Source organism: Mastomys coucha, unplaced genomic scaffold, assembly GCF_008632895.1.
Source record: "Mastomys coucha isolate ucsf_1 unplaced genomic scaffold, UCSF_Mcou_1 pScaffold13, whole genome shotgun sequence".
NCBI classification, from domain to species: domain Eukaryota; kingdom Metazoa; phylum Chordata; class Mammalia; order Rodentia; family Muridae; genus Mastomys; species Mastomys coucha.
Window position 1 is genome coordinate 17,098,628 of NW_022196895.1, and position 11,003 is coordinate 17,109,630.

The following is an 11,003-nucleotide window of genomic DNA, read 5'->3' on the forward strand; positions in this document are numbered from 1 at the left end:
AAAAAAAAAAAAAAAAAAAGCCAGGCGGTGGTGGTGCACACCTTTGATCCTAGCACTTGGCAGGCAGAGGCAGGCGGATTTCTGATTCCGAGGCCAGCCTGGTCTACAGAGTGAGTTCCAGGATAGCCAGGGCTACACAGAGAAACCCTGTCTCGAAAAACCAAAAAAAAAAAAAAAAGTAAGGCCAGGTATTGCGATTGCACCTTAGTCCTAGCATGAGGGAGGCAGAGGCAGGTGGATCTCTTCAACTTCAAGGCTGACCTGATCTATATATGTAGCGGGTTCCAGAAAAGCCGAGGCTACAGAGTGAGATCCTGCCTCAATAAAGGCAAAAAAAGAAGAAAAGGGGTAGGAAAGAAAAAAAGATTATCCAAAAAAAAATCTTCCTGGAAAAAAAAAAGCTCATTAAAACAGACCACCTTCAATAAGGCTTAAACACATTCACCACTGGTGAAAGCCACTTTTAATAGTATCAAAAGGGAACCAATGAGTGAGGCCACAGAGGAGGACCTGCAGAGCCTCCTGCTCCCAGTACACACAGTGACTTTAATAAGTTGAAAAACCTTCTGCCAGGACAGTAACAAAGCGCATACTGTGTGAGCGATACACATTGGATGTGAAGGTGAAGCGGATCCAGGAAGGAAACAGACGTTCCAGGCTTCGTTCGGCAAGGCCCCTGAGTGTGCCTTTGGAAAACACCAGCTTCCTCCACGGTAGCTCAGTCAGTTCTAGCCGAGCTACTATCTGCCCGTGGCTCGGCCAGTTTGATCAGTTGTTTTAGACTCCTGTGGGCATATCTGCTTTTTCAGTGACAGCAGAGTTTGGCAGCGTTTTGAGCTGCTACAGAAACCTTGCTTGGTTGAAATGGGGGTTAGCACAAAGAGTGTTCAGCCATTAGACTTTTAGCTGTGACACAGCAAGATGTTCATGAAGCTATGCCTAGTAGTTTGTGATTAAACGTGATTGCCCTAGTCAGCACCGACTGTCAACTTGATCCAGTCTAGCCTCACCAGAAAAAAAAAAAAATGACAAAGTCTCTATTAAGTGTCTTTATCAGAATTGCTGGTGGACTACTTTTGGGATTTCGACCCTGGTGCTTCTTGCTGAACAATTGTGGCATCCAGGACTCCACTGCACCCATGCTCCAGGCTCTTTCGGCTCCATGCCCTTGTACGAAGAAAACATGGAGACCATGAGGATGTGAGCAGCAGTCACGCCTGGAACCACGCACACCAGTTCCATCAGACTGAAAAGCCAGAGTCCTTTACACGGGATGAATTGTTTTTAAAACAAGAAGAGCCAAGCTCTTCTGAGGGGGTCATAAAAAACAGCATGTCTTAGGATAGAGGTGTAGCTCAGTTGACTGTTTGCCTGCCGTGCAAAGTCCTCAACACTACAGAAGAAGGCAAAGAGATAACAGCTGCGGTCCCGGCGCCAGGAGGTGGGAGCGGGCAGAAGTTCAAAGTCATCCTTAGCTGCATAGATAATGCTAGCCAGCCTGAACTAGAGACCCTGCCTTGTCTTGAAGAAAACACGAAACAAAACAAACAAACAAACAAACTACATTCAATATGGCTTGGTAGTTTCAAAACTTACCTACCCTATTTATACAAGTTGAAAGCATTCTCTTCACGACTCTGAATAATGCTGAGCCCAGAGACTCTTACCAACCCAGGCTAGGATTTCTCTTTCAGACATGGCTATTTTTTTTTTTTAAGATTTATTTATTATCCTAAGTACACAGTAGCTGTCTTCAGACGCACCAGAAGAGGGCGTCAGATCTCATTACGGATGGTTGTGAGCCACCATGCGGCTGCTGGGATTTGAACTCATGACCTTCGGAAGGGCAGTCAGTACTCTTTTAACCCCTGAGCCATCCCTCCAGCCCTGTCATGGCTATTTTTATCTTCAATAATCACTCAAGGCAGAAATGAAAAGCAGGGCTGTGAGCACATCACCTGTGCTCTACCACCAAACATGGTGGAGAACAGTACCGGGCTGTGCGAGATCTCTATGAATCAACAGATGAGCTAGCTTCCCACCAGGTCATATGACTTACATTAACCGTCCTTGACACTAAAGGCAGAGTTACAAATACCACTCACTCATGAGTGCATCCCACTGATGCAGGCCATCCTTTCGAGGGACTGCTTGTCCTGAGCAAGGGACTGTTACAGACTAGTCTAAACCAGACTGCCTTTCTGGCCACACGGACTTGCAACAGCCTGGTAAAGGAAAAGCCACGCCTCCTACGAAGAGCAGGCGGGTAACTCTCTGACCCCTTAACAGATACCTCAAGTACCCATATTCAGAGACAATGACCTGTCCCATTAATCAGAAGGTACATGATTAATGCTACATGAGGGTACATTCCCCCTCCATGAGTTCTCCTCGCCTAAATGTGTCCCTCCTCCTCTCTGCCCCCACATCTTATAATTACTGGCTGGCAATGCAATAGTCCTTCTTCTCCAGCCTGACCACATGAAACCACTCCCTTCCTTTGAGTGATAAGAAGGGATCGCCACTCTGGTCTCCTGACCCGAACTCTCCCCAAGGCCACTGCCACACTGCTGTATGTTCGGGGTGATAATAACTCTTTTAATAAATCTTTACCCAAAAGGACAATCTGCCAGTGTTCCCGCCTTGGGCCCTAACCTGAAACCTTTCAGTGATTCCTGTCTAAAAGGCGGGGGACTGAAGCGATGGCAGATCCTCTGGGGAGGATTACAAATGGGATGTTGGCCTTCTGGGCAGTCTTGTGCCCTCACCAGGAGGCCATGATTCGTGGCACCAACGTGATAAGTCACAAACACTTGTAGGAGGGAGATTACTGCTCAGCTGTAATGCCAAAGACAGCCAGATGTAACTCTCCTATATGATGTGTAAGGGTCCGTTGTTCCCTGAAGAACGATACTCCAGACTCAAGCAGCAGGCAAAAGCATGGAGTGTTTTATTCTGCACAAGTCCAAAATGCAGGGGCCTCTCATTCCAAGATGGAGAGACAACCAAGTGGACTTACAAGCCCGATTTAAAGCACATTAGGGGGATTCCTGGAGTAGGTAGGCTTTGTCTAACACTGCCCCCTGGGCTCCAAGACCTTATTTCCACCTACCTAGCCACTGACAAAGTCTTCCTGGATATTCCAGGGACAACCAATACCTGGATCCTAAAGCCAAAACTGCTCCTTCAACCTCAGCACCCAGACATCATCTGTGACTGGTCACCTGGGGTCTAAGTTAGAATCTGAGCATTGTACAGAAGGTGCTCTGGTCTAACCTGACTCTAATCTCCAGTGCTGGAACCACTTCCATAGCTTCTCACCTGGTCTCCCCAACTCTGCCCTACATTTCCCATCCTTCATGCTAGGATTACTCCAAAACAAAGGGCGGTCTCATTTCCCTTTGCAAAGCTCCTGCTGAGTCCTGCTACTCACAGAACAAAAATAGCAGGCAACGGCAAGAGAGGCCCAGAAGCGAAATGTGACCAACATCCAATCAGAAGAACCCACAGGAAAAGGCCCCAGAGAACCAGGAACTCAAAGAGAGGAAAACAAAGGGCCTTTGCAAAACAAAGCAGGCTAAAATCAGCTCAAAAGGCCCCCCCTAGGTACCTGCACCTTTGGGCTAAAGAGCTCAAGAAAAAGTTGCCAGGCAAGGAGCTACCTACCGAGGTGGCTCATAGATAACTGGAGTCAGACCCCAGGCTAAACTTCCAAGTAAACATCTGAGCTGCCCCCTACAAACACATTTGTCTTCTTGTATACCCCCCAGAACACCCACTCCACCATTTCCAGCAGGCCCCAAACAAATCCCCTGGAGGCCCAAGCAACTAAGAGGCCCACAGGAGTTCGGACGAAGTGCCAAATCCAAAGTCCTTCCCGCAGAGTCCAAGAAAAGCCTCTCCAGGAAAAGGTCAGGGACTCTGGAGTCAAAAGGACAGTAAACTCCCCACTCCCAGGGAAGTTATGCAGTCTCCCTCAGACGCGGTCCTACTGGAGGCAGGCACGACGATTTCTTTCTTATCATCATTTAGATAAAGCTGTGAGGGCCAGACTCTGCTGTGAACCGTAGTAACCTCAGGAACGCCACTGGGCTGCATGCAGAGCTCTTAAAGTCCTTTTGCAATCAATCAATCTGCCTCTCCACACACCCTAAGGAGTAGCCATAGAGAACCAGAGTACTGACATCTTCTAGAAGCTTTTTCCGCGCTCAATATATACCAATCCTATGCCATCCTAGGAGCAGATGATTTCTATCGTGCACAATGGAGCTCCTTCATGGTCCAACCTCCCACAGATGACTGTGGTCCTAGCATCTTTGAAGTCTTCCAGACCTCATGGTCCAGCTTCTCTTGGGTGCTCCAGGCAAATCAACTGCTTCTCTGATGTGGCAGGATAGGACTGTGTTGCATGGGAAGTTATATTGGAAATCCCTTCTTAATAAATGGAAGTCTATTCTCAACACAGCCAGCTCAAGGCCTTGGATGGAAACTGCACTCACCTTGGCGGCCATGCAAAAGGACAGGCACAAGACAAGCTGCCTGACCCCATACAGGTGCTGGGAAACCTCATCACAGACTTCCTGTGAGACTCATCTACAGCCCAGCTCTCCTCAGCACTAAAGTTCCTAACTGAAAGATGTGTTTCCTGAACTATGCATCAGGGAAAATGTTTCAATTTATTCTTAAAATAATGAGTTTTGAGTTCGGTTGAACACAGTATACACTGGGACCCAAAGAGAATGCAAAAACAGCACCAAGAAGGAAAAAAAAAGAGAGAGAAAATTAAACCAGGTTGGCAGTCTACAGTGTGTGACCTGTCAGCTCAGAAGAAAGAGACAGTAAGGGACGGACACAGGGGGAAAAAGCCCTAGGAAGAGTCAACTAAATGATAGAAGACTTGTGTGTAGGAACACACATGACCAACCCTGTCTACACCCAAAAGGTAGTGAAATACCATAACACCTATCAAACAAGTTCATGTGATGTGGCTTGTAAGGACTTAATGGAGTAGATCTGAATACTTTTTTTAAAATCAATAAAATGAATCCTCAAAAGCAGGTGGTTCTCTGAGTCTGAGGCCATCCTGGTCTACAGAGTAAGTTTCAGGACAGCCAGAACTACACAGAGAAACCCTGTGTGGGGGAAGGGGACAGGCTGGCTGGCTAGAGAGATGGCTCAGAGGTTAAGAGCACTGTTTGCTATTCCCGAAAACTGGGTTCGATTCCCAGCACCCACGTGACACCTAATAACCATCAATAACTTTTGCTTCATGACGCTCAACAATTCATTTTAGCTTCTGGATGCATATGGTGAACAGACATACATGCAGACAAATACTCATACACATAAAATAAGAAATTTAGCCAGGCGGTTGTGGCGCACGCCTTTGATCCCAGCACTTGGGAGGCAAAGGCAGGCGGAATTCTAAATTCAAGGCCAGTCTGGCTTATACAGTGAGTTCCAGGACAGCCAGGGCTATACAGAGAAACCCTGTTTCAAAAAACCAAAAACCAAAAAAAAGAAGAAAGAAATTAAAAAATAAATAAATAAATAAATAAATAAAAAGAACTTCTATGTAGCATAATCCAGTCAAGAGGAAATTTTGCTCCAGGATATAACTCGTGTGAGAATATTGAATATTGAGAGAAGTGCATGAGGGTCTGAGAGAATACGCCACACCAAGGTACCTGTGACTTCAAGAAAAAACATTCACACAATTGGCTGAGGCATTGGAAACTCAACTGACCACATTTTCCACATCACTTCAGAAGCAGCTGACAGACTGTGGTATCTGACCTGCATTTAAGAAAGTGACCTGACATGCCAAAAAATTAAAAAAGACATCCCTTGTCACCAAACACAAAATTTAAATTTCCTAGTGAAACTCTGAATTAAAAAAAATCTTCCCTGGGGGTTGGGGATTTAAGTTCAGTGGGTGCAGGCCCTCAGCTCTTAAAAAAAAAAAAAAGACAAAATAACAAAAAAACATCTTTCCAAACTTAAAGATGAGAAACCCCACCCCCATCGCAACAGCACAAAGGGAATAGAGTGGGTAGGGGTAGGAAGGAGACACTGACTTAACAAATTCATAACAATTTATGATTGGTTAACTTACTTTTCTTCCTGGCTTCATTGTTAACATTTTTAATTATAAGGTTTAATTATAAGGTTTTTAATTATAAGGTTCTCAAAATAGAGTAATTTAAATTATGCTGACCTACTTGCTTGCAAGACAACTGTCAAGTTTTCATGACATTAATGACTGGTTGTTCTATGGCAACCTTACACACTTAAATAAGAAAAATGTACCAGGCTTTCGTGTCCACTGAACTTCAACAATCTACAAATAATATATGAGCCCTAAAAAACTGAGATCTGGGCTTCCTTTGCTTGACTTTTTAGCATGTGACCCAATATACAAAGAAACGGGTGCCAGGATTTAACTTATACAGTTCTCTCTTTGCACACACAAGGCTCCTGCGTACCATCCATCCCCAGCTTCACAAAAAAGCAAAAAGGGAAAATTGCAAAAAAAAAAAAAAAGACCTCTTGCTGGTTTGGTATGAGATTAAAATGCCTTTAATCTCAGCACTCTTATCTGCGTAGAGAGTTCCGGGCCAGCCTGGGCTACATAAAGAGATCCAGTCTAATAAAAGAAATCTTGTCAGAGACTGGCAGGAAAGCTACACAGGTAGGAAAGGCTGCGCGTTGCTCTGCCTGCCACGCGCACTTGATCTCTAGAACCAACATGGTGGAAGGAGAGATGACCACAGCTGTACTCTGACCTTCACACAGGCACACTCACACCTGTGCACAAACCCTACAAAGATACTTTAAAATATTCTTGTGCAGAATCTTTCACAGTTAAATATCTGGTAAAATGATATTCTCCAAAGAAGTCCAACTTTTAAGGAGTTACATAAAAAAGTAAAACGTTTCTATAGAATTTAATGGCGTTTATGATGTCTAAAATGGCAAGGGAAAAAAATGTCTAAAACCTTTTCCTAAATGTCCTAAGCAATATCCAACCTTCTGAATGATAAATATTAAAATACATCTGACATCTAGCTAGTGTGGTAGAATTAATAAAGATTTCCTAGTAATAGAGATTCAAAGCATCTAACTTAGAGCCAATAAAAACCATTCTTACATGTTGTATGCATCATCTCTATGAAATTGTTGCCCAATTCATAATTCAGGCTAAAATGTGAACTTCTGTCATTAAGTACCAAGAGTTTCAAAGAGAATGGGTTTTTTGTTCTTGTTTGCCTAAAGAAAACCCACATTGAAGGACTAAATTGCTAAAACATCCATACTCCTTCAAAAAAGTTCGCTAAACTTCTAGTTGGCGATGACACATGAAGACCTTTCCAAGAATCATCATCTTACTGTATACTTAATTAAATCCAATAAAAAAAAATCACACAGTAATTATTTTTTCATGAGAAATCAAACAGTCTGGATAAGGCTACAGTCTCTCCCCCTGTAATTCATTGCCATTGTCTAACACACACACACACACACACCTGCAAGAACAAGAACTTCACCTCAAAATTCTGCAGATGTTTTTCCTGTCTGAAAGGAATGACATTTTTTGGATAACTCCGGGGAGGAACACTGACTCAAAAGAAGACAACTGAATGTCTAATAAGAAATGACAGAGTATGTACTGTTACCAAGTCACTCAGCATTAACTACCCAAAGACAAGACGTCTCAGCCAAGCTTAGTGAATAGGATGTGTTCTAACAGCCATAGAAATACATAGAAATTTTCATACACTAAAATAAGGCCCTATGGACTCCTTGTCAACAGCAGGAGAAATAAGGAATTAGGATATTTCAATCAAGAAACCAAGATCCGGTTGGTGAGATGGCTCAGCAGGTAAGAGCACTGACTGCTCTTCTGAAGGTCCTGAGTTCAAATCCCAGCAACCACATGATGGCTCACAACCACCCGTAATGAGATCTGACGCCCTCTTCTGGTGCGTCTGTACTTATGTATAATAATAAATAATTTTTTTTTCTCCGAGACAGGGTTTCTCTGTATTGCCCTGACTGTCCTGGAACTCACTCTGGAGGCCAGGCTGGTCTAGAGAGTGAGTTCCAGGACAGCCAGAGCTACACAGAGAAACCCTGTCTCAAAAAAAATAAATAAAATAAAAAAACAAAAAAAATAAAAATAAAATAAAATAAAATAAAAAGGGTTTAAAAAAGAAGCCAAAATCAAAAACGTATTTGGAACCAAAAGTCAAAAGTAACTTACAGAAAGTTAACAATTAAAACCCACAAATCGCCTTGCATAATTGCTTCAATCAGTACTTTGTCCGAGCAGGCATCCTCACAGGTTAGGGAGACTGACTTTAACAAAACCCAAGCTGATTAACAGAGCTGCGTTTCAACAGCTACAATGTCTCAAGTGACCTGCAACACCAGCATGCAGACTCTTGACGGTCCTCACAGCTGCTTGCTACTGACTGTTACCTCACATTACCACGACCTGTTATTTTATAAGAAAATGAAGGTGTCTAGGTAAAACTACAATTAAACACTACCCCAATAGATAAGGTAGTCGTGAATACTCAAGAAAACGACAAGAGGCACTCCGCCCCACCCCCACCTCCCAGCCACCAGGCCCTCATTTCCCTACATCCTCTAAGTGCGACCTTTTAAGTTCATCTAAACGGTTTTTAACCAGGCGAACATGCCCAAGCAGTTTCTTCAGCAGTTTTGAAATAAATAAATCAAATCAGATGCTTTGGTTCGGTTTCCAAACCCCTCAACACCCTAGTTAGCTTCCTTCTGACCATAGGAGGTGAGGGTGTGTCTGGGTGCTTACCGATGCCTGGAGCCACATAGATGAAGTAGAGACAGGACGTGGAGAGGGAGAAGAAGAAGATGAAGGCGATCAGGGAGCGATTGGAGACCCGCATCATCCGCTTGAGCGCAGACATCTTCCTCTGCCCTGCCAGCAGCGCGGGCTGCGCTCTCAGGCCAGACTCCGGGCCACGGTCCAGGCCCTAAACTTCCATGAATGTACAGAGAATCCCAAGAGGGTAGCGGGGTCCGGCCGGGGAGGCTCTGGGAAGAAGAACCGAGCCGGGAAGGAGAAACGGATGCAATGAATGGGAGGCTGTGGAGCAGCGGGAAGGGTGTAGAAAGGATGCGGAGAAACCTGGAGGGGGGCCGGGAGACCGGGCTCCGTGGAGGCCAAAGCCACCACGCTGGAGGAGCTCTGCGATGCGGAGCGCGGCCCGCGCGCTGCAGCGTGCCGGGGTCCCCGCACTCGGGGCGGCGTCCAAGAGGCGAGTCCCCGCGATCGGCACCCGGACCGGGTCGCGTGCGCTCTGCGGGCCTGTGCCTCGGCGAACGCTGCTAGTGCGGGGCTCTTAACGTGGGCGCCGGAGCACGCGAGGCACCGGCGGCCGCGGGGAACCTGGGGGCCGCGGAGCGGGGCGCTCGCCGGCGTGCGGCCTGCACCTCATTCCGCGCCGGGCCCCGGAGCGCAGCGGCGGCGGCCTCCGGAGCAGAGCGCAGGCCAGGGCGGCGTCCCGGCCAGCGGCGAGTGCGCCCGGGTTCCGCTTGCTGCCGCCGCCCGCTGCCCAGCCGGCCACAGCAGCCGCATTCCCGCCGCGGGCCCCTGCACAGACCCCGGACTACCCGGCGGATGCGCACGGCCGGGGCCCGGAGGGCGAAGGAAAGAGGTGACAGACGCGCGGCGATCTTGGACCGCGGGCACCCACGAGGACAATCCCGACAGCCCTGTGCGCCCCGAGACCCCTGCAGGCTCCGCCCGCCCGTGCACAACTCGCCAGGCGGCGCTGCGCCCGGAGAAGAGGAACCAAGAGCCCTAGCCCCTGGAGCGCCGCGAGTCCTGATTGGTCCTGGTACTCCGCGCCAGCATCCCCCACCTCGCCCCGCCCTCCTGGTCACCATCCCTGGTGGACCGGGCACTAAGCAAGGACCGCGTCCCCAGCGTGGGATGCGCTCTGCACCAGGGATGATGTTGGTGGGAAACAAGGACCTTTTGGAAGGGGGCGAAAGAGACAGATTTCCCTCCTGGATTTATGGACTGTCGGATGCAATGTGGGCCTATGTGTATCCGTAATGTCTTGACCAGCCTTCTCTTTGAAGGTGAATACAACCAACAGGCCCATGAGCATCGCAGTCCCAGTCCCTAGCTAACAGGCAAGCTGACCACTGACTTGATGCGTCTTCTAGGCGCAAGGCTACCCTTTGTTCGAATGCTTTCTACGGGTAGCTACATTACTGGGCTCCTTACTTACCTACAGCACATGTTCCCAGCATATTGCGTGCAGGTGTTTCTTTTCAGCTGATCATGACTGCATAAACCATCCTAGCAGGACTAAAGATAGATTCCAAAGAGACAGAGACATGTGTTCCTTCCTTTAGCTGTCAAACTATTAAAAACAATAGTCTTCAAAAAAAAAAAAAAAAAGAAAGAAAATGGAATTTCTCCGTAGAAAAAGAACTAGGTCAATGATGGAAGAGACCACATTGTGACCAGAACTGTTTAGTTAGGCATATCTCTTGCCCTGCACTAAAAACTGAACCTCATGTCAGGACCCTCAACTTGGGGTGCGGTCACTAGATCTCTCTATTTTTTTCTTTTCCTAATGTGGCCACATTGAATAAATGTCCTGTTGAGGACAGGGGTTTAGGCAGTCAGGGCCCAGACTCTGATCTTAAAAACTCTAGCAACAGTTGTGTGTGTTCTTAGCATTGTTTGCTTTAATCCCATCAGTGGGCAGGTCAGACACAGGTGGAGCCCGGGATCTCGCTGGTCAGCCATGTGTTAGGCAATTAGTGAGCTGTGGATTCAGTGAGAGACTTCCCAACGCCACATCTCGAACACCAAGGTGGAATGAGGATGACAACCTCTGCCCTCCACCTGCACAGACATATAGATGTGTCTATGAAGCTGTATGCATATACAAATATGCACATATGCACATTACACAGAATTTCTGGTAAAAAAAAAAAAG

At 46.7% G+C, this 11,003-nt stretch overlaps 1 protein-coding gene across 1 annotated transcript in view; it reads right to left on the reverse strand.

Moving 5' to 3' along the window:
• B4galt6 (beta-1,4-galactosyltransferase 6) overlaps window positions 1-9,841 on the reverse strand; it is a 60,879-nt gene extending 51,038 nt beyond the window's left edge. Inside the window, exon 1 of the mRNA XM_031365054.1 lies at window positions 8,837-9,841. Within this exon, the coding sequence (XP_031220914.1) occupies window positions 8,837-8,951 (115 nt within the window). The 5' untranslated portion in view covers window positions 8,952-9,841. The remainder of the gene's footprint in view (window positions 1-8,836) is intronic.
• Between the last annotated feature and the right edge of the window lie 1,162 nt (window positions 9,842-11,003).